Source organism: Rhinatrema bivittatum, chromosome 16 (genome assembly GCF_901001135.1).
Source record: "Rhinatrema bivittatum chromosome 16, aRhiBiv1.1, whole genome shotgun sequence".
In the NCBI taxonomy this organism is placed as follows: domain Eukaryota; kingdom Metazoa; phylum Chordata; class Amphibia; order Gymnophiona; family Rhinatrematidae; genus Rhinatrema; species Rhinatrema bivittatum.
In genome coordinates, this window is record NC_042630.1 from 27,927,117 (window position 1) to 27,950,075 (window position 22,959).

The 22,959-nt window shown below is 53.6% G+C and overlaps 2 protein-coding genes across 2 annotated transcripts in view; both read right to left on the reverse strand.

Moving 5' to 3' along the window:
* Nucleotides 1-200: 200 nt before the first annotated feature.
* On the reverse strand, nucleotides 201-19,039 carry MUC1 (mucin 1, cell surface associated). Its single transcript, XM_029579772.1, has 7 exons — nucleotides 18,178-19,039; nucleotides 16,837-18,083; nucleotides 15,233-15,306; nucleotides 11,314-11,456; nucleotides 10,729-10,871; nucleotides 10,404-10,550; nucleotides 201-402 (listed from the first exon to the last, which is right to left on the reverse strand). The coding sequence occupies exons 1-7, from the start codon at nucleotides 19,037-19,039 to the stop codon at nucleotides 334-336; spliced, it is 2,685 nt and encodes an 894-aa protein (XP_029435632.1). The 3' UTR covers nucleotides 201-333.
* LOC115077482 overlaps nucleotides 18,908-22,959 on the reverse strand; it is an 8,553-nt gene continuing 4,501 nt past the window's right edge. Inside the window, exons 2-4 of the mRNA XM_029579773.1 lie at nucleotides 22,702-22,959; nucleotides 22,219-22,638; nucleotides 18,908-19,044 (exon numbers count right to left, since the gene is read on the reverse strand). The exon at nucleotides 22,702-22,959 is cut by the window's right edge and continues 95 nt beyond it. Of these exons, the coding sequence (XP_029435633.1) occupies nucleotides 22,321-22,638; nucleotides 22,702-22,959 (576 nt within the window). The 3' untranslated portion in view covers nucleotides 18,908-19,044; nucleotides 22,219-22,320. The remainder of the gene's footprint in view (nucleotides 19,045-22,218; nucleotides 22,639-22,701) is intronic.

Sequence of the window (22,959 nt, forward strand, 5' to 3'; positions counted from 1 at the left end):
GACATAGTAACCAAGGTGAGGGTTGTTGGGGGGATCTTGATGGATGAAGAGGATTTTAAGGACTAGATTCATGATAGAAGAGCCCACAGATGAGTGGAGTACTGGTCCATAAATCCATTAGTCATGGATCACGTGGCATTTCACCCCCCCCCCCCCCCCCCATAGATTTGAAGAGATAAACACTGTTAGTGTGCATTCATCTGCTGGTAGATCACGTCCATGGGGGGAGGGGGAAGCAGTTTCTGCACAAGTCCGGTGTGTCAGACGCCCATGTGGGTCTCCCAGTATCAACTCCTTGCAGGGCACTTGATGGGCTCTTCTCTCCAGCTCTTTCTACAGATTGTTGGTGTCCATGGCCGGGTTGGTGTAGGAGAATTTGCCGTTGCCACCGTTGCCTGAAATCTGAGAAAGACAGAGAGGTGAGCACTGTTGTCGTGACTGTCTTGCCACACCTGCTTTTGCTTTTTCCCTTTCTCAGGAGCAATCATGCCGACATGGGAAGGGGTTCTGAATCATTGAGGGTGGGGAAAGGGCTGTCATAGCGATAGACTACGACATGGGGATCAGGCCTCCTTCGTCATCTCTTGGCCTGGGACTGCCTCCTTTCCTTCTCCTGTAGTGTCTTACAAAGGTGGGGGATACACACACATACACCCCTCCTGAAGTACGCTCACCCTCCATCTCACCCTCACCCATCCCACTGATGCACTCCAACAGGGTTAAGGATGAAAGAGGGAGTGTGGAGACTCCTTCCTGACACAGGACAGAAAGATTACTGAAGAGAACCACAGGCAGGAAAAGAACTGCTTCCAGGATCAACAGCTCTCTCCATACCTGACTATCGCCTCAGGATCTGCCTGACGTCATTGCTTACCACTCACGAGTTTAAAGTTTAACTCCTAACACCGTCAAAAATTTGTCTTGGAGCCCTTCCAACACAACCAGAAATACCTCAAACAGAGGAGTGTTAGCTGGCTATATCTTACCCAGTCACAGCAACAAGAACAGTATCCCTGGAGTCACGAGGAGGGAGGGCTGAGGCAGGGGGGAGATCAGGGACATAGTGAATCTCTCCCACTCAGATCCTTCAATTACCCTTCCCTCCATCAACCCAACCCAAATGATGAATAATGCAACACAGTGTAATCTTCCGTAATAATCATATTCAGGGAAGAGGGGGGAGAGGGGAGTAGAGCTCAGGTTACAGGGACACGGGGGAACTCCCCTAGTGTTACAGTATAGGGGAGAGACGGGGAGCAGAGCTCAGGAGGTTACAGGGACACAGGGGAACTCCTCTTGTGTTACAGTATAGGGGGGAGAGGGGGAGCAGAGCCCAGGAGGTTACAGGGACACAGGGGAACTCCTCTAGTGTTACAGTATAGGGGGGGGAGGGGAGCAGAGCTCAGGAGGTTACAGGGACACAGGGGACCTCCTCTAGTGTTACAGTATAGGGGGGAGAGGGGAGCAGAGCTCAGGAGGTTACAGGGACACGGGGGAACTCCTCTAGTGTTACAGTATAGGGGGGAGAGGGGAGCAGAGCTCAGGAGGTTACAGGGACACAGGGGACCTCCTCTAGTGTTACAGGATGGTAGGAGAGGGAGCAGAGCTCAGGAGGTTACAGGGACACAGGGGAACTCCTCTAGTGTGTTATATAGGGGGGAGAGGGGGAGCAGAGCCCAGGAGGTTACAGGGACACAGGGGACCTCCTCTAGTGTTACAGTATAGGGGGGAGAGGGGAGCAGAGCTCAGGAGGTTACAGGGACACAGGGGAACTCCTCTTGTGTTACAGTATAGGGGGAGAGGGGGGCAGAGCTCAGGAGGTTACAGGGACACAGGGGACCTCCTCTAGTGTTACAGTATAGGGGGGAGAGGGGAGCAGAGCTCAGGAGGTTACAGGGACACAGGGGAACTCCTCTAGTGTTACAGTATAGGGGGGAGAGGGGAGCAGAGCTCAGGAGGTTACAGGGACACGGGGGAACTCCTCTAGTGTTACAGTATAGGGGGGAGAGGGGAGCAGAGCTCAGGAGGTTACAGGGACATGGGGGAACTCCTCTAGTGTTACAGTATAGGGGGGAAGAGGGGAGCAGAGCTCAGGAGGTTACAGGGACACAGGGGAACTCCTCTAGTGTTACAGTATAGGGGGGAGAGGGGATCAGAGCCCAGGAGGTTACAGGGACACGGGGGGAACTCCTCTAGTGTTACAGAGCTCAGGAGGTTACAGGGAGACAGGGGAACTCCTCTAGTGTTACAGTATAGGGGGGAGAGGGGGAACAGAGCTCAGGAGGTTACAGGGACACAGGGGAACTCCTCTAGTGTTACAGTATAGGGGGGGAAGAGGGGAGCAGAGCTCAGGAGGTTACAGGGACACGGGGGAACTCCTCTAGTGTTACAGTATAGGGGGGAGAGAGGGGAGCAGAGCTCAGGAGGTTACAGGGACACGGGGGAACTCCTCTAATGTTACAGTATAGGAGAGAGAGGGGAGCAGAGCTCAGGAGGTTACCGGGACACAGGGGAACTGCTCTACAGGATGGGGGAGAGGGGGATAGCTGGAAATTCACTTTTTGCCTCCACGTCCTTTGCCACATCATGGAGTTTCCTGAGTGAACTGGATCCTTTTTCTTGGTGATCTGCCAGCCTCCCCCTAACCCCAGCACACCATACACATACGCCAACCCATGCCTGCCCTTACCCTGTCCCCCAGGTGACTTTCCTTTTGCCTGGTGTATCATCAACTCTCCCTAACCACCTCTGGCCAGTTTCTTCTATCAGGAGGACACCGTGTTCCTCGTTTCTGTGCAAGACACCACGCCCGGGACCCATCCACCAGCAGAACCCAGCGTGAGACTGCAGAGGTGGGGGGAGGGGGGGAGGGAAATCGCACCTGACAGAGGGGGTGCAGGAACCCCGGACGGGAGGTTCAGGGTAGGAATCTCCTTTCTCAAAACTCCCTGGGGTTTCCCGTGGCACTCAGAGAAAGGCGGTTTAAAGGTCACGCGGTCCGGCCATGCCACCCCTGGCTTGGACGTCATTGGCAGTTTGCCTTCAGAAGCTTATAGCCCCCCCTAAAGGACAGGTGTGCCCCCTCCACCCCTGGACCCCGACCTCTGATCTACCGGACGCACTCGGGGGATGGTCTGAAGTAGTCTTGGCGAGCATCAGGTGCCAGCATGGGTCAGCGGGAGCCGAGCCGGTGAATTCCCGCCGCCAGGTTTGCTAGCAGAGCCAGGGTGAGCCGGTGCTGGTTCTGCTCCCCAGGGCACACACAGGGAGTTGTAGAAACTGGGAGTAGAAGTCCATGGGCACTGGGGATAAATCCTGGACCAGCCCAGCCTGACCCCCAAAGACCTGGCGCTCGTTGGCCATCCTTGTCCTACCAGTCTCTTGCTGTCCTTGGCACCTTCCCTGCTCGTCCGGGCAAAAAATACGTTTCTACAAGCTTAGTCCAGATCCTGCCCGCCCTGGGTCTGCATTCTTGCAAAACCGCACCTATCTGGGGAGGGATTTCTAATGCCTCCCCTGACCAGGAGCAGGAGGGCCTCGGGTCTCCTGGAGGTTGCACGGAGGGGTCTGGCAGCTATTTTGGTCTTTGCAGCTCATCTCCACCTATCTGCGGGAAGAGCAGCTCCAGAGAAGGATAATTTCGCTTGCAAAACTATTGCCTGTGTGGCTAGGGAGGGAGGATACTGCCTTGCTTAGAGAGGGAGGGGGGGGGGGGTGTCTTGGTAATGATTAATAATAGCAGTGCTGAAGCGCTGACAGCGAATACAGCACAGCCCAAGGTTAGCAACAGGGTTACAGGGTCCCTTCCCCAAAATTCTCCCCGAGAAGGGAAGGAGGCAGAGACGGCCCTGCAGGTCACCCGGAGAAACGCCAGCAAAAGAGCTGAACATGACGGAGGGGCAGCTGGGACGGTTCAGACCAGGTGGCTGCCTGAACCGTCCCAGCTCCTGGGTGAGGACAGGCTGCAGCCCTGCTCCCACCACCTTCCTACCCACTACTCACCCCGTCTCTCCTCTCCTCCCTCACCGTCAAGCCTCTCCCTCCTTTCTGGTCCCTTCTCTCTCTCTCTGTCTAGCCCACAGGTCCCTCCCCATGCCCTTGAGGTGGGCCTGACCCCCAGCTGCTCCTGCCCGCCATGCTGGCCGGGGCCTTGCTGTCCTTCACACGTCAGGGGCTTTCCTGAAACCACAGCTTACGCTGCCCCTGAACAAGGAACATTTAGGCTTTACTGAAGGTTTCCCTGCAGACAGGGGCCTGGGTCCTGCCGGGCTCCAGCGGTGCAGAACTCTTTGGGCCGTGATAAAGATGGAAATAGCCAGGAGGAGGGCAGAGGAAGATTTGTTCAGGAAGAGTTGAACTTTATTCCCACTGTGGTGTCTGTGATGTGACTGGGAGCAAGTCTGGAGGCTGGAAAGGTAAAAGGGGGGTGGGGGGGGAAGGGAATGAACAGTCGCCTGGGAATGGGCTGGAAGAGCGGGAAGAGGGAGAGGTACTGGAGAAATGAAGAGGAGAGAAGTTGTCATGATGCAGTTGTGCTCAGGTGATGGGAGGGGGTGGGGCAGGCTGCAGACAACTCCAGCTGTGCACGGGTAATGGGAGGGGGTGGGGCAGGCTGCAGAGAGCTCCAGCTGTGCTCAGGTAATGGGGGGGGCAGACTGCAGCCAGGTCCAGCTGTGCACGGGTAATGGGAGGGTGTGGGGCAGGCTGCAGAGAGCTCCAGCTGTGCTCAGGTAATGGGGGGGGGGCAGGCTGCAGAGAGCTCCAGCTGTGCACAGGTAATGGGGGGGGCAGGCTGCAGAGAGCTCCAGCTGTGCTCAGGTAATGGGGGGGGCAGGCTGCGGAGAGCTCCAGCTGTGCTCAGGTAATGGGGGGGTGGGGCAGGCTGCAGAGAGCTCCAGCTGTGCTCAGGTAATGGGGGGGGGCAGGCTGCAGAGAGCTCCAGCTGTGCTCAGGTAATGGGGGGGTGGGGCAGGCTGCAGAGAGCTCCAGCTGTGCTCAGGTAATGGGGGGGGGGGGCAGGCTGCGGAGAGCTCCAGCTGTGCTCAGGTAATGGGGGGGTGGGGCAGGCTGCGGAGAGCTCCAGCTGTGCTCAGGTAATGGGGGGGTGGGGCAGGCTGCAGAGAGCTCCAGCTGTGCTCAGGTAATGGGGGGGGGCAGGCTGCAGAGAGCTCCAGCTGTGCTCAGGTAATGGGGGGGGGGGGCAGGCTGCAGAGAGCTCCAGCTGTGCTCAGGTAATGGGGGGGGGGCAGGCTGCAGAGAGCTCCAGCTGTGCTCAGGTAATGGGGGGGGGGGCAGGCTGCAGAGAGCTCCAGCTGTGCTCAGGTAATGGGGGGGGCAGGCTGCAGAGAGCTCCAGCTGTGCTCAGGTAATGGGGGGGGCAGGCTGCAGAGAGCTCCAGCTGTGCTCAGGTAATGGGGGGGGCAGGCTGCAGAGAGCTCCAGCTGTGCTCAGGTAATGGGGGGGAGGGCAGGGCTGCAGAGAGCTCCAGCTGTGCTCAGGTAATGGGGGGGCAGGCTGCAGAGAGCTCCAGCTGTGCACAGGTAATGGGGGGGGGGGCAGGCTGCAGAGAGCTCCAGCTGTGCTCAGGTAATGGGGGGGTGGGGCAGGCTGCAGATAGCTCCAGCTGTGCACAAGTAATGGGGGGGGGTGGGGCAGGCTGCAGAGAGCTCCAGCTGTGCTCAGGTAATGGGAGGGGGGCAGGCTGCAGAGAGCTCCAGCTGTGCTCAGGTAATGGGGGGGGCAGGCTGCAGAGAGCTCCAGCTGTGCTCAGGTAATGGGGGTGGGGCAGACTGCAGAGAGCTCCAGCTGTGCACAGGTAATGGGGGGGGGCAGGCTGCAGAGAGCTCCAGCTGTGCACAGGTAATGGGGGGGGCAGGCTGCAGAGAGCTCCAGCTGTGCACAGGTAATGGGGGGGGGCAGGCTGCAGAGAGCTCAGCTGTGCACAGGTAATGGGGGGGGCAGGCTGCAGAGAGCTCCAGCTGTGCACAGGTAATGGGGGGGGGCAGGCTGCAGAGAGCTCCAGCTGTGCTCAGGTAATGGGGGGGGCAGGCTGCAGAGAGCTCCAGCTGTGCACTGTGCATTCACCTCTTTCCAGTTCAAGCTCCTCGGTCAAGCAATGGCACAAGAAAGAGCTGTAAAGCCCTCCCCTCTGTCCTGCCAGGAAGGCTGAAGAATGCCAGCTACCCTCATTCAGGAAGGGGATCGGTAAAGAGCTAAGGGTGAGGGGCGTCAGCCAGAGAAAGAGCAGAGTGGGGCGTGGAAGAGCAGGGGCAGGATTCAGGGGTGCAGGATCCTCGGCACTTCCCAGAATAAAGGGGTTCTCTCTTTTCTGGCGTGAGAATCTGATTTCATTTTATTATGCAAACAGCCTGCATGCAAATGAGGACTCTAAAAATACCTGCAGCCTGCCTTCCTGCTTAAACCGGAAAGCAAAGGCAGGGCAAGAGGAGGATATTGCTCCAGTCGACAGGCAGCAGTCTGATAAAAAAAAAAAAAAGACCCGGAACAGTCCCGGGCCTGGTCCCTGTGCTCTGGAGCTGGAATGCTTAAGAAAAAAAAAAGATATTTGCGGAAGAGAGGGGGTGAAATAAACCCTGGGGGCAGGAGGAACTTGAGAAACAGGAGGAGAGGCTAAAATGGTGGAAGGCCAGAGCCCGCCCCTCGTACTCTTGTGCGCGCCTCTCTCCTCCTGATGGTGGAACTGGGACCCAACCCATGAGGTCCTGTGTGAGGCACTGGGACATCCCTTGGAGATCTGTGTCTGTCCGGGGCCGGATAAAGACGCACTGAGGCCCTAAGCTGTATCCTAGATAGCTTGTGCCTAAATCCGGCATTAGATATGGCTGTGTGCCTCTCTCTCTCTCTCTGCCTGGTTTTCTGCTTTGTAAATAAACCGGTTCCTGCCATCCAGGCCAAACCGAGAAAGACAGACAATACTGTGGAACCAGTCCCTGCTGGGGGAGCACCAGCCAAGGGCCTGAGGCGAGGTCCAAATGAAAAAAAAAAAAAAAAAAAGACACAGAGAGAGAACAGGCGAAGGAGTGAGAGACAGAGAGAACAAGCCTGCCACCGCCATAACAGCGCTAACTCCCTGTTCCGACAGCCCTGCCCATGGCGCAGCAGCTCCAGAGCCGCCTCCCACCCCCGCACGCCTCCTCTGGGGCAAAGAGAGAGAGGAAGGCCTCAGACGCCTCCGCGCCAGCAGAATCCCTCACCTCAGTCACCAGCGACAGAACAAAGGCCTAGCAAAGGGGCAGGCAAGGAAACCCCCCCAAGGAGCGGTAGGGATGCGCGACCCTCCCGTGCGCACTTCCCAGAGCGGAGAGAGAAAACGGAAGCCGTCTCTCAGGAGGAGGAGGAATGGTCAGGGCAGCGGGGCCGAGAACCGGGGAGGGTTCAAAGCCCACAGCCACTCCCTTGTGACCTTGGGCAAGTCTGGGGGACAGGGAAACGCCTACAGGGCCTGAATGTAATCGCTTGACACGTCACAAAAAAATGGAAGAGAGAGGATAGAGAAAGAGAGAGAGATAGGTAGATAGAGATATTAGTAAAGCGTATATATATAAATGAAGAGAATATAAAGTATCTATATATAGAGAGATTTAGAAGAGAGAATGATAGGATATAGTAGATAGTTATATATATATTTATTATAATATATATAAATTTAAAGATATATTTATTATTTAAATATATATATATATATATATATATATATTATATTTATATAATAGTTTCACGTAAACCGGCATGATTGCATTTAATGCAAGAATGTCGGTATATAAAAGTTAAAAATAAAAAATAAAAAAATATATATATATATATATATATAAATATATATATATATATATATATATAAATATATATATATAAAGCAGCTCCTTGGGGGGTAAAGAGGAGAAACAGCAAACCCGGTGGCATCCTGGTCGCCTAGGCCAGAAGTGAAACCTGCCCAGGGATATCTCCGACCGGCACCAGAACCCAGGAGCTGCCCCTTCTGGACCTCACTATTTCGTTTTATCACTCCGAGAAGGGTTCTCAAAGCCTTTTGCCCACGAGCACGTGAGACCCAATCGCTGCTCCCAGTCATAAACTGGCAAAGAGGGAAGGCCCCCCCCCCCCCACCCCGGAAATCCCCAGGAAGTAAGATCCCCGTCAACTGGATTGCAACCTCCCGACGAGGCCAATCCGAGCCAAGGGCGAGAGAGTCTCGGACGCAGAGCCAAGGAAAGGAGAACGGAAAGGAGTCCGAAATGGGAAACCACCCCCAGCTCCGGCGCCCCCCGCCCTCCCTCCCCCTTCTCAGCAAGAGATACCCTGGTACGCGCAAACCCGTATCCCGACGGCACTGCCCCGTCCTGTACGAGAAACCGCTAGGGTCCCTGATCCAGAAGTGCACGGAAGGGGCATCAGCAGCGGCAGATTCACGAGGTCGGAGCGGCCCGGGTATTCGCTCTGTCACGGCCGCGCACGGCAGACCACGTGACTGGAGCGATCGGCCCACCGGGGGATGCCCCATCCCCCGATAGGCCAATCCGCCCCTGGGCATCAGCTCAGAACCACAGGGACCAGAGTGGGTCAAAGGCGCACGGCTTTCTCGTAGAATAAAACCATGAATGGGAATTCTTTTCTAATGAATATTTTATAACCCGACAAACAGAATTCATTTTAAAAAGTCATATAGTCAGGAAAAAACCAGCCTGGCTTAATATTTCCCATCCTTGCCCCAGGACGTGCGCCTCCATGGCGCCCGTTCTGTTTGCCTGATTGTGAAGAGGCATTTTCCAGGGGAGACGAAACCCTGCCCCGGCATTTGATTTTCAGAATTACGCCCGCGATGCCACCCCCCCCCCCAGCCCACAGCCCTCCATGACCCCCCCCCCCCCCCCCCCCCCGGCTCGGCCACCAGCACAAACAGCTGGAGCTCCTGTCTTAGGCTGGCCATTAAGCACATGCTCAAAAAACTGCCACGAACTTAGCAACTTATGCATCAATTTGGCAAGGCATGGAGAAACCATCAGGCCAGGAGAGTTTCCTGAACCTGCATCTGAAAGAGAATGGGAGAGATAAGGAATGAGCACGACGGGGAGGGAAATATTCCTGCAGCAGGTGTGAGAGTTTGCATGTTGTAATGTGCATATGGACGCAGACAGATACCCAGAAACCCCCCTCCTCCACCCCCACCTTTGCAGATTCAGAGAGATAATCCTCCCTCCTCCTGCCCCCCCCCCCCCCCATCACAGATGAATTAGCCGCAGCTTCTGCCAAGCTCATGTGTTTTTTGGGCTGCGAGAATTTGCCTGGGTCCTGGACCCCTGATTTTACCCGCCCCTCTCCCACCTGACTCTTCCCCCCTCCCTGTAAATGGCTGTTTCTGGCCTGTCCCCCTCTCCTCATCAACACTGGCCAGGGCCGAAAGGAAGATCTGCCTGCTCTCCCCCGCTGAAGCTGGAAGGAGGGGAAGGAGGAGGAGGAGGAAGAGGGGAGTGGTGGTGCCCTGGCCTCATCTTCATCCTCTGCCACCGAGAGCAGGGGCATCGTGTTGGGCCCAAGCCCAGCCCTCCAGCTCTGGGTGGCAGAGGAGGCAATGGCAGGCCAAGGCCCCGCTGCTCGCCATCTCCTTACCAGCTCCGTTCGGTGAGCGCAGGGTTGAGCTCTGGAGGGAGGACCGGATTGGGGGAGAAGACATTTGAGAAGGGAGGATCAGTGGGGAGAGTATGTGTGTGTGTGTGGGGGGCCTGAAAGATAGGAACATGACGGCAGAGGGAGACCGGACAGCCTTCCTAGTCTTCCCATCCACCCCACTAATTAGGCTCTACAATTCCTCCCACTCCCTCAGAGATCCCCTGCGTGTATCCCCTGCTTTCTTGTATTCAGACTCTGTCCTTGTTTCCACCTCCTCCACTGGGAGGCCGTTCCGTGCATCCACCACCCTCTCTGTAAAGAAACATTTCCTTAGATTACTCCTGAGTCTGCCCCCTTTCACCCCCCCCCCCCTGGCTATGGGAGCAGGGGGGGAGGGAGAGGGTGAGAGAGAGCAGAGAAGGTTCATGTAAGCCATTCCCCCCCCCCCTCTCCCTTCCCTACCCCCTACTAATCTAAATGAATCTTAGGGGGAGCAGATCTTCAGGACCGGGTTAGGCACCAGCTCAGGCTGTTAAGGTGCAGGGAGCCACCAGGGAGAAGGAGAGCTCAGAGAATGAGGTCCCTGGCGGACCCTTCTGTGCCCCTTTACCTCTCTCTTTCCTTCCGGCTGTTGTTTTCCCCCACCAGCTGCCAGCGGCCTTTCCTGTCCTCTCGGGACTTTTAATGATTAACTCAAGGAAGAACAAAAAAGCCGAGAAACAGGGCACACGATCGAAGGACGCTGGTTACAGGTCTGTACGACTCTGCTTGCCTCTCACCTCGTTGTAAGGGTTGGGTTTGCTGATTGGCGCCATGTACCTTCCATGGGTGTGGTAGGTGGGGTAGTCGCTCATTGGGTGGTAGGACCCTCGGGAGTTGAAGATCTCCAGGTTCCCTTGGTTCCTCCGCCGGCATGCCAAGATTATCTGAAAGGGGTGAAGTGGGGGGAAAGCATGAGCCCCGAACAGCCCGGCGGTGCGGGGGAGCAGAACTGTACCTGGAGGCTCGGGGGGGGGGGGGGGGGGAGGGACACACGCAGAGAGACGGGGGGGGGGGGGGAAGACTTGAGAGTGAAGGAGGCGTGAGGGACAGCAGCTTTCTTACCAGTATGATGACCAAGATGAGGAGGAGGAGGAGGATAACGCAGGCCAGGACCAGCAGAGCTACCCCCCAGCCGGGCACCAGGGATTCGGACGGCGGCGCTGGAGCGGGTGACAGTGGGGTGGGTGACAGTGGGGTAGATGACACTGAAAGGTAAAAGTTGGTAGAGGATGTCACTGGGGGAGGATAGAAAAGGGGCTGAAATTGTCACCTGCCCCAACCCAGTCCTGGTGTTCTCCCATTGCATGCTGGCACTTGTGCTTCTAATTTCTCTAGGAAAGGCAGGAATGGGGAAAAAAAATCAAAGTGGAAGCCTCACAGACTCCCGTCCCTCTGGGTCATCAGCCTTGGGTTTTCAACTCTAATTGCAAAGCAGCCTGGGAGTTCCTGGATGTGAAAAATCCAGCGGATTCTCAGGACCTGGAGCCCGCTGGGCACTAAGCCATGGAGAGGGAAGGGAACACCTGATGGCATCCCCAGACCTCCAGCGAGGAAGCACAGACCCCCCTCCTACCCTCCTTCTCTCATCAGGTCCCCCAAACCAGCAGCGAAGCCTGAAGCTCAGATCATAGACAGGGTGCAGCTTACCTCTGGGGTTAGTCACATTCAGGCCGTTTATGATATCATTGCTATCCGTGAGACTCTTCACAAACTGGTCCTGAAGACTCTGAGCTGTTACACTGCTGCTTTTGCTGAAACCGAGTTTGACGTCTGTGATGACCGATCCGTTGCTGCAATTTAGAGCAAAACGCCTCGCGTTACAGACCTGCCACGTTCCCCCCACATGGCAGCCTAGCATCGTTCAGGGTTAACGGGAGACCTGTCACGGTCCCTACACCGGTGCTGAAGTGTCTACCTCCACCCAAAAAAACACTCACGACCTCATCTGCTCTCATTGTAGGAGCACGCTTCTCCCATACAGCCCCCTCCTGTGATCCACAGACCAGCCACATTATGCCACGGATACTGGCCTCCCTTCCAAATCCTTGTCCTGTGTGCACATTATGTGGATTGCTGTGGGTGCCGTTACTCCTGCTGTGGCGATACCGTCTGGGCTGCACAGTGTATAAGAACATAAGTGCCATGCTGGGCCAGCATCCTGTCTCCTTCCGTGGCCCATCCCAAAACGCAGATCCAGTTCACTCCCAGTAACAAGTAATGGGTTTCCCCGAGTCACTTGGTTAATCACCGTTTATGGATTTTTCCTCCAGGAACTTGTCCAAGCCCCTTTTAAACCCTGCTATGCTCGCTGCCTTGACCACATCCTAAACATAGAAGCACAGAAACACAGAAGTGACGGCAGAAAGGGACCAGTCTGCCCAGCAAACTTATGCCAGTATCTGCTGCACTGTGCAGGATACCCCCATGCTTATCATTTAGCAGACCGTAAAAGTCAGGGCCCTCGGATGCTGTTTGAATCCAATTTCCCTTTTCCCACTGCTGTTGGAAGCAGAGATCAATGATGGAGTTGCATTAACAGTATCAAGGCTCATTTGTTAAGGGTAGCAACTGTCACACCAGCAAGTTACCCCCAGTTACCCCCATGCATTCTTTTCTTTATTTCCAACCTCTGGCCTTTAGGGACCCACAGTGCTTATCCCAAGCCCCTTTGAATTCCCTGACTGCTTTCGTCTTCACCACCTCATCCGGAAGGGCACTCGAGACATCCACCACTTTCTCCGTGAAGAAAGGTTTCCTGACATTTGGTTCTGAGTCGTCCTCCCTGGAGTTTCATTTCATGACCCCTGGTTCTATTGATTTCTTTCCAACAGAAAAGGTTTGACGTTTGTGCAACATTAAAGCCTTTCAGGTATCTGAAGGTCTGTACCCTATCTCCCCCGCACCTCCTCTCCTCCAGGGTGTATTCAGATCCTTCAGCCTCTCCTCAGAAGTCTTCCGATGCTGACCCCTCACCAATTTGGTCGCTCTTCTTTTGACTGCCTCTATCCTGGCTTTATCCTTTTTGAGATACGGACACCAGTACTGACTATTTGTTTTAAATCTGCTGTCCAATAGTTGCATGGAGTTTCCCCTAGTGTTATTTGAAAGGGTGAATAACCGTTCCCTGTGTTCCTGTTCCATGCCACTCATCATTTTATAAACGTCTATGATACCCCCTCCCAGTTACCTCCAGGTTGAAGAGTCCTAACCTGCGTAGCCTCTTATCAAAGAGGAATTGTTCCTTTCTCTGTACCTTTTCTAATTCTGCTATATCTTTCTTGAGATGTGGTGCCCAGAACTGAACACAATACTCAAGATGAGGTCGCACCATGGAGGGATACAGAGGCGTTATGATATTCTCTGTTTTATTCTCCATTCCTAATAATCCCTAGCTTTCTATTTACTTTCTTGGCTGCTGCTGCTGCACACTGAGCTGAGGATTTCAACTTATTGTCCACGATGATTCCAAAATCCTTTTCCTGGGTGGAGATGCCTAATATGCAACCCAGCATCGTGAACCTGTAGTTGGGATTATTTTTCTCTCTATGTATCACATTGCGCCTGACCACATTAAATTGCATCTGCCATTCAGATCCCCAGTGTCGCCAAGTCCTTCTGCAGTACTCAGTGCTCCCTTTTACCACTGCATCTTGCACAGCTGTTCACCCACACTTCCCCCTGCCCAACCCAGGACACCCAGCCCAGTCAGGCTGCAGAAAGCCCCAATCTGCTGACGTTGCTGCCTGGCACAGGTCACCTCCGTGACCAATTTTTCCAAAAGCGGTGATTTTGGAAGGATCTAAAAAAAAGGGCACTGTGTGATCTGTAAAAGCTTTCTACTGCCCCTTCTTGTCTGTCAAGCCAAAGAAAGGTTATCACGGCTTGCACAGGCTCCAGTACTCAACGTAAAATCATTCTCATGCTGTCCTGAAGCTACGAGCATCGTTCCTCCATGCTAATGACCTTTCTTGGATCAGGGTGGAACCCAACCTGATCATGCTGGGTTCTCTCATTCTATGTCTCTGGGGAAACATTTGTTATAAGAGAGACTGTAAAGTGTTTATTTCAGGTGGGGGCTGCCATGGGCAGACTGGATGGGCCAAGTGCTCTTTATCTATTGTCATGTTCTATATTTCTATAAAGTGTCCCATTCTTTGCCCCTTATTTTGGTTAAAAAATAATTATTGCTCTGCAACAGAATTATTCAACTCAATGCCATGAAATTGGACGCTAAGATATGTCTTCTATGCCTGTGATACACAGAGAGGCACACAACTGCAAAGCAATACAGTGGAAGATCCTACCAGAAGTCCCAAAATAACCTCAGTGTTAAGGGTTTTGTCACTCAAACCCAGAACCTCATGAGACTTTTGAGAAAATTAAAAAGTAATGGAATAGGAGGCAATATCCTGTTGTGAATTGCAAACTGGTTAAAAGACAGGAAACAGAGTAGGATTAAATGGTCAGTTTTCATAGTGGAAAAAGGTAAACAATGGAGTGCCTCCGGGATCTGTACTTGGACCGGTACTTTTTAATATAATTATAAATGATCTGGAAAGGAGTGCGATGCGTGAGGTAATCATATTTGCAGATGATACAAAATTATTCAGAATAGTTAAATCACAAGCGGATTGTGATAAATTGCAGGAGGACCTTGTGAGACATTGGGCATCCAAATGGCAGATGAAATTTAATGTGGACAAGTGCAAAGTGATGCATATAGGGAAAAATAACCCAAGCTATAGTTACACAATGTTAGGTTCCTTATTAGGAGTTACCACCCAGGAAAAAGATCTGGGCGTCATAGTTGATAATACATTGAAATTGTTGGCTCAGTGTGTTGTGGCAGTCAAAAAAGCAAACAGAATGTTAGGAATTATTAGGAAGGGAATGGTTAATAAAATGGAAAATGTCATAATGCCTCTGTATCGCTCCATGGTAAGACTGCACCTTGAATACTGTGAACAATTCTGGTCACCGCATCTCAAAAAAGATATAGTTGCGATGGAGAAGGTACAGATAAGGGGAATGGAACAGTTCCCCTATGAGGAAAGACTAAAGAGGTTAGGGCTGTTCAGCTTGGAGAAGAGATGGCTGAGGGGGGATATAACAAAGGCCTATTAAAATCATGAGTAAATGGGTAAATGTGAATCGGTTATTTACTCTTTCAAAAAAATACAAAAACTAGGGGGCACGCCATGAAGTTAGCAACTAACAAATCAGAGAAAATTATTTTTCACTCAATGCCAACTAATCTCTGAAATTCATTGCCAGAGGATGTAGTAAAGGCAGTTAGTTTAGTTGGGTTTAAAAAAGGTTTGGATAAGCTCCTGGAGGAAAAGTCCATTAACCATTATTAAGGTAGAATTGCAGAAATGCACTGCTTATGCTTGGGTTAAGCAGCTTGGGATCTTATCTACCCCCTGGGATCCTGCCAGGTAATTGTGACCTGGATTGGCCAATGTTGGAAACAGGATACTAGGGTTGATGGACCTTTGGTCTGACCCAGGATGGCAAGTCTTATATTCTTATGACCTGTTGTCCTCGTCCACTCCTTGCTATGTACCTGAATGCAATTGCCTGAATGCCTCGATAGCTGGCGTGTGTTGCACAGCTGGAACAGTTGTAGATCTGGTCACACTGAAAGAAAACAATGAGGAGTGAATAAGCAAAGACTGCAATCTCTCTATTCCAATGAATTTTCTGGGTAGGGAAGTGGTTATGATCCCTCTTCCCTCCTTGCTCTGGGCAGTAAGACTTCCCCCCCCCCCCCCCCCGCACTGACTCCAGGGTCATGGCAGCAGGTCCTCTTCTTGAGAGAAATGGAACGCAGCCTTCCCACCCTACTCTCCACTCCATTCCTGTACAAGCGCATTCTCAAAATGCGCCCCTTCCCCTCCGAACATGCACTGCCACAGACTGAGAGTTTTGTGGCTTGCAGTAGCAAGAATGGTAATGAGGGAGGCAACACCACTGTAGTCTATGGAGCTGGTCAGGAGGGCGATACCACTGAAGTCTCTGGGGGTGAATGACGTGGTCAGGAGGGCGATACCACTGAAGTGTCTGGGGGTGAATGACGTAGTCAGGAGGGCGATACCACTGAAGTCTCTGGGAGTGAATGACGTGGTCAGGAGGGCGATACCACTGAAGTCTCTGGGGGTGAATGACGTGGTCAGGAGGGCGATACCACTGAAGTCTCTGGGGGTGAATGACGTGGTCAGGAGGGCGATACCACTGAAGTCTCTGGGGGTGAATGACGTGGTCAGGAGGGCGATACCACTGAAGTCTCTGGGGGTGAATGACGTGGTCAGGAGGGCGATACCACTGAAGTCTCTCGGAGTGAATGACGTGGTCAGGAGGGCGATACCACTGAAGTCTCTGGGGGTGAATGACGTGGTCAGGAGGGCGATACCACTGAAGTCTCTGGGGGGTGAATGACGTGGTCAGGAGGGCGATACCACTGAAGTCTCTGGGGTGAATGACGTGGTCAGGAGGGCGATACCACTGATGTCTTGGGGCGAATGATGTGGTCAGGAGGGTGATACCACTAAAGTCTCTGGGGGTGAATGACGTGGTCAGGAGGGAGATACCACTAAAGTCTCTGGGAGTGAATGACGTGGTCAGGAGGGTGATACCACTGAAGTCTCTGGGGGTGAATGACTTAGTCAGGAGGGCGATACCACTGAAGTCTTGGGGTGAATGATGTGGTCAGGAGGGCGATACCACTAAAGTCTCTGGGGGTGAATGACGTGGTCAGGAGGGCCACTGTCTTCCTATGAAGGAGTCACCCTCATGCTGAGCGGAAGAGTGCATGAGCAAAGTTTCCTCTTTCCCTCTCCCCTCACATGACCACGAGTTCCCACCAGGACTCAAGAACCAGGATCCAAAGCATCAGATTAGCGTCTCCCAAAACTGGGCCAAATGAGTACAATTCAATTTTACCCCAGGAATATGATGTAATAGCAAACTTTGGGTGACCCCCTAGGGAAAACCTTATTTTCTTAAATCTGCTTGAGGGCTGAGAAGCGTTAGCCTCTCCCAAGTGGAAAAATTAATTTACGATAACCCAGGTGGTATTCAGCAAAAGATTTTGCCAGTATGTGTGCTTCAGTCTCCGAGCAGGAGCACCCAGCCTGCACCCAAAACAGAAACAAAGAAAACAAAACTTACCAATCCAGTGACACTCTCTTTCATGAACGTGTAGTACGATGAACCAATCACTTGAAGGCTATCATTGTATGGATAGTTCGTAATGCGACATTGGAGAAAAAATGAGTTGACATCTTCCCCTGGGATGGCTATTGTTGAGCTGGCAGTAGCTGTGGAGACACTGGTGGGCATGGAGCTAGGAGGATGCTGGGAAACAGGAGTGTGTTCACTGGAAGTGGTGTTGGGAGGAAGGGTGAGGGTCGTGGTGATGTTTGAGGTGGTCCCTTCAGGCCGGAGAGATGTGGCATTGCTTGAAACGGTCTCAGCAGGTGGGCGCGACGTGGCAGTCTCAGCAGGTGTGTGAGCTGTGGCAGTCTCAGTAGGTGGGTGGGATGTGGCAGTCTCATCAGATGGGTGAGATGTGGTGTTGCTCGAGGTGGTCTCAGCAGGTGTGTGAGCTGTGGCAGTCTCAGCAGGTGGGTGGGATGTGGCAGTCTCATCAGATGGGTGAGATGTGGTGTTGCTCGAGGTGGTCTCAGCAGGTGTGTGAGCTGTGGCAGTCTCAGCAGATGGGCGGGATGTGGCAGTCTCATCAGATGGGTGAGATGTGGTGTTGCTCGAGGTGGTCTCAGCAGGTGTGTGAGCTGTGGCAGTCTCAGCAGATGGGCGGGATGTGGCAGTCTCATCAGATGGGTGAGATGTGGTGTTGCTCGAGGTGGTCTCAGCAGGTGTGTGAGCTGTGGCAGTCTCAGCAGATGGGCGGGATGTGGCAGTCTCAGCAGATGGGTGAGATGTGGTGTTGCTCGAGATGGTCTCAGCAGGTGTGTGAGCTGTGACAGTATCAGCAGTTGAGAGGGATGTGGCAGTCTCAGCAGACGGGTGAGATGTGGTGTTGCTCGAGATGGTCTCAGCAGGAGTGTGAGCTGTGGCAGTCTCAGCAGATGGGCGGGATGTGGCAGTCTCATCAGACGGGTGAGATGTGGTGTTGCTCGAGATGGTCTCAGCAGGTGTATGAGCTGTGGCAGTCTCAGCAGATGGGCGGGATGTGGCAGTCTCATCAGACGGGTGAGATGTGGTGTTGCTCGAGATGGTCTCAGCAGGTGTGTGAGCTGTGGCAGTCTCAGCAGATGGGCGGGATGTGGCAGTCTCATCAGACGGGTGAGATGTGGTGTTGCTCGAGATGGTCTCAGCAGGTGTGTGAGCTGTGGCAGTCTCAGCAGATGGGCTGGGATGTGGCAGTCTCATCAGACGGGTGAGATGTGGTGTTGCTCGAGATGGTCTCAGCAGGTGTGTGAGCTGTGGCAGTCTCAGCAGTTGAGAGGGATGTGGCAGTCTCAGCAGATGGGTGAGATGTGGTGTTGCTCGAGATGGTCTCAGCAGGTGTGTGAGCTGTGGCAGTCTCAGCAGTTGGGCGGGATGTGGCAGTCTCATCAGATGGGTGAGATGTGGTGTTGCTCGAGATGGTCTCAGCAGGTGTGTGAGCTGTGGCAGTCTCAGCAGATGGGCGGGATGTGGCAGTCTCATCAGATGGGTGAGATGTGGTGTTGCTCGAGATGGTCTCAGCAGGTGTGTGAGCTGTGGCAGTCTCAGCAGTTGGGCGGGATGTGGCAGTCTCATCAGATGGGTGAGATGTGGTGTTGCTCGAGATGGTCTCAGCAGGTGTGTGAGCTGTGGCAGTCTCAGCAGATGGGCGGGATGTGGCAGTCTCATCAGATGGGTGAGATGTGGTGTTGCTCGAGGTGGTCTCAGCAGGTGTGTGAGCTGTGGCAGTCTCAGCAGATGGGCGGGATGTGGCAGTCTCATCAGACGGGTGAGATGTGGTGTTGCTCGAGATGGTCTCAGCAGGTGTGTGAGCTGTGGCAGTCTCAGCAGATGGGCGGGATGTGGCAGTCTCATCAGATGGGTGAGATGTGGTGTTGCTCGAGATGGTCTCAGCAGGTGTGTGAGCTGTGGCAGTCTCAGCAGGTGGGCGGGATGTGGCAGTCTCTGGGTGAGATGTGGTGTTGCTCGAGATGGTCTCAGCAGGTGTGTGAGCTGTGGCAGTCTCAGCAGATGGGCGGGATGTGGCATTGCTGGAGATGGTCATAGCAGGTGGCTGAGATGTGGGAGTCTCGGTAAGCGGGTGGGATGTGTCATTGTTTGTGGTGGTCACAGCAGGTGGGTGGGATGTGGTAGCATTGGATGAATGATCAGGTGTGGTACCAGTGGTGCTTTCAGTTGACATAGTACCTGAAAGAAGATAATTCAGTCAAGATTTTGGTTTAAGGAAGCAAAGCTGTTGAGATGGGTTGAAGGGGAGAGATTACTCTCTCCTTCCCACCCTGTAGCACAGATTTTTTTTGGATCCAGTCCTGCCCCTTCCATCAGAAGTTCCTGCACCACCCAGTTGTCTCACAGCTGTGGAGGGGGAAGTGGCCAAGGATCTTCCTTGATTATTAATCTGCCTCTCACCCCTTCCTTAGTGAGAGGGGTCGAGGGCCCAGTCATTCCCAATCATCTCACCATACCTCCAACGGTGAGAAAACTGGCAGACAGTCAGGACGAAGAGCATGGAAACAGGGATGGTAACCTTGCAGACAGCTGCGCTGGCGCACGTATGCCAGCTCGTGCCGATGGACGCTGCCATTTTATAACATACGCGCGTATACGCACACGTGGCTTAAAACAGGCTGTGCGCACTTACATGTGCACGCAGTTTTCTATAGACGTGCGCACAAATGCTGTCTCTACTGCATAAGTGGGGGAATTTTAGTAGACACGCCAGCCTACGCTGTTACCAGTCTCCCCAGTTCATTCCCAGTTCGCCCAGGTAAAAGGATAGGACTTCCTAAAACACCCCCCCCCCCCCCCCCCCCATTTAACCAGCCTATCTTTTATCCTGTTAGCCCTCGACCCTTAAAAGCCTGCTGGCCTCTTTAGTTTTTTTTTTGTTTTAGGACTCGCACGTCGTCCATAGCAGAAGTTATGTGATAGGGGACCCTAGCGCTCGCTTGCGCATGTACATGCGTATGCGCAAATTTCATTGAGAAATCTAGGAGTGGTCACGCCTTGCCGGACCATGGCCGTGCCCCTTTTTTTGCAAAAAACTATTGTGTGCATGCACCAGGAGATATGCGAGTACTTGTATGCGTTATTTTAAATCCATGTGAGGTGTGCCCGCCCGACTTCTGTACGTACCTCCCGTCTTTGGCACACTTAGAGCTTAAAATTATTATAAAACCTCCTTAGTCTTCTGATCTCTGTTTAAGGGGTTGAAGCGCTGAAGGTTGTTTTGTGAGCATAGGAGAAAGGCTTCCTACCTAGGGCCCAGTTTTGAGAAGTTTGAGATCTCTTTCCTTTCAGCTATTCCCCCTCACACAAGCCAGGGACACTGCTCTGCTGATTGTGATCAGAGCCCCATGCATCAATATAGGTAACGGATGAATACAGCACGGACGGCTGAAGAACAGATCTTCATCAGAACCCCACACAGGTGTCACACTGATACATGCAAAGCATGAATGCAGCACGATCAGAGCCCCATGCATCAATATAGGTAACGTATGAATACAGCACGGACGGCTGAAGAGCAGATCTTCATCAGAACCCCACGCAGGTGTTACACTGATACACGTAAAGCATGACTACAGCACAGACAGCTGAAGAGCAAATTCTCATCAGAACCCAACGCAGGCATTGCACTGATACATGCAGAGTCTTGTGCAGGTGTCTCAGTGATACATATAAAGCATGAATACAGCACGGTCAGCTGAAATGCAGATCTTCAGGACCCCATGCAGGCATCAGATTGATACATATAAAGCATGAATACAGCACAGACAGCTGAAGAGCAGGTCATCAGAGCCCCATGCAGGCGTCACACTGATACATGTAAAGCATGAATACAGCACAGACAGCTGAAGGGCAGATCTCCATCAGAGCCCCATGCAGGAATCACACTGATGCATGCAAAGCATGAATACAGCACAGGCAGCTGAAGGACAGATCTCCATTAGAGTCCCATGCAGGCTCACACTGATGCACATAAAGCATGAATACAGCACAGACAGCTGAAGAGCAGATCTCCATCAGAACCCCATGCAGGCTCATACTGATACATGTAAAGCATGTACAGCACAAACAGCTGAAGGACAGATCTCCATCAGAGCCCCATGCAGGCGTCACACTGATACATCTAAAGCATGCATACAGCACGAATAGCTGAAGTGCAGTTCTCCATCAGAGCCCCATGCAGGAATCACACTGATACATGTAAAGCATGAATACAGCATGGACAGCTGAAATGCAGATCTTCAGAGCTCCATGCAGGCGTCACACTGAAACATGTAAAGCATGAATGCAGCACGGACAGCTGAAGGGCAGATCTCCATCACATCCCCATGCAGGAACCACACTGATAAAGAAGCAAAGCTTTGTCATCTCTCCCTGCAAGGTAAGAACTGGAGATTGATTCCCTATTCCCCAGCAGTGCTGGTCAAGCTCATGGACCCTGGGGTGAGTGGGCAGCTCTAGGTCATACTGAATATAGGAGTCCGTCATGGGATTTCCAGCTCAATTATTCCCCCCCCCCCTCCTCCGCCCAAAGGATTCTTGAGGGACTTCTCAATTGAAATAAAATCTTCTGAAAGAGGAGTTGGAATTTAAGATGGGATGGACTTGTGTTCTCCCGGGGGGGGGGGGGGGGGCTCGGAGTCAGCCACGGATGGCATCCCCCGGCTTTCTTTATCCTAGGCCACCAGGCAAAACCTAACTGGAAGCAAAAAAAAAAAAAAAGGAAAGGGCGAGGGATCTGACACCTCCTGGCACCAGCCCCCCCCCCCCATACGAAAGCACTCAAGCAGCAATAACCCCTCTCCTTCCCAGGCCAAGCTCAAAAACCGATGGGTGGGGGTGGGGATACCTCTTTGCCATATAAGAGGGTATGTCCTTCTGGAAGCCGGCCATGCTCCTGTGAATGAGGTGTGGGGAGGGGTCCTGGCACTCCCCCCACCCTTTTCCTTTCTCTAAAGCCCCTAGCAGGGGGCTGGGCTGGGGGAGATTCTCGCTGGCTTCCATCCTCAATGAACCGCTAAGGTGGCCTTTGGGCTCTGCCCCCCCCTGGGATAACACCAGACTGCGGCCCCCAAAGCCGTCCCCTCCGTGGGAGAAAGGGAGGAGAAAGTAGGGAAGGGAAACTTGAAAAAGGTGCCAGGGAAATGCAAGAGGAGGAAGGGAGGGAAAGCAGAAAGAGGAGAGTAAGGTTGGGGGTGGTGGGAGAAAGCAGATCTTTCTCTGGGCTTTAAGGAATTCCATATAAATGCATTGTAGACCTGGAAAGGTAAGGACCCCACCTGCCCCTGCACTGCTGTTGGCTTCCCTCCCTCCCCTCCATCCAGTGCCCGGGGGGGGGGGGGGGTCACTCACCTCTCACCAGGAGAAGCAGGAGGGCTGCGGTCAGCCTGAGGGTTCCCATCCTGCCTGGGGCTCCCTCCCTTCCTGAGATCCTCCTGCCCTTTGAGGCACGGGCTAATGCTCCTGCAGCTGCTCCCTGGGACGGTGGCTCCTGCTCCTCCCTGGGGCACTGGCCTGGCTCCTGCTGCTCCCTGGCGCACAGGCTCTGGCTCCTGATGCAGCTGCTCCCTGGGACAGTGGCTCCTGCTCCTCCCTGGGGCACTGGCCCAGCTCCTGCTGCTCCCTGGGGCACTGGTTCCCGCTGCTCCTGAAGGCAGTGCCTCCTGCTGCTCCCTGGGGCACTGGTTCCTGCTGCTCCTGAAGGCAGTGCCTCCTGCTGCTCCCTGGGGCACTGGTTCCCGCTGCTCCTGAAGGCAGTGCCTCCTGCTGCTCCTGGCGCGCAGGCTCTGGCTTCCTGATGCAGCTGCTCCTTGAGGCAGTGGGCTCCTGCTGCTCCCTGGAGCACTGGTTCCCGCTGCTCCTGAAGGCAGTGCCTCCTGCTGCTCCCTGGAGCACTGGTTCCTGCTGCTCCTGAAGGCAGTGCCTCCTGCTGCTCCCTGGCGCACAGGCTCTGGCTCCTGATGCAGCTGCTCCTTGAGGCAGTGGCTCCTGCTGCTCCCTGGAGCACTGGTTCCCGCTGCTCCTGAAGGCAGTGCCTCCTGCTGCTCCCTGGCGCACAGGCTCTGGCTCCTGATGCAGCTGCTTCTTGTGGCA

Coding starts and splice junctions, on each gene's coding strand:
- MUC1 (XM_029579772.1), bottom strand. CDS start 19,039: ATGTCAACTGAAAGCACCACTGGTACCACACCTGATCATTCATCCAAT. Junction 18,084..18,177: donor ACCTGCTGAGACCATCTCGA/GCAACACCACAT, acceptor GACCATCTCGAG/CAACACCACATCTCACCCGT. Junction 15,307..16,836: donor AAGAGAGTGTCACTGGATTG/GTAAGTTTTGTT, acceptor GTTTTCTTTCAG/TGTGACCAGATCTACAACTG.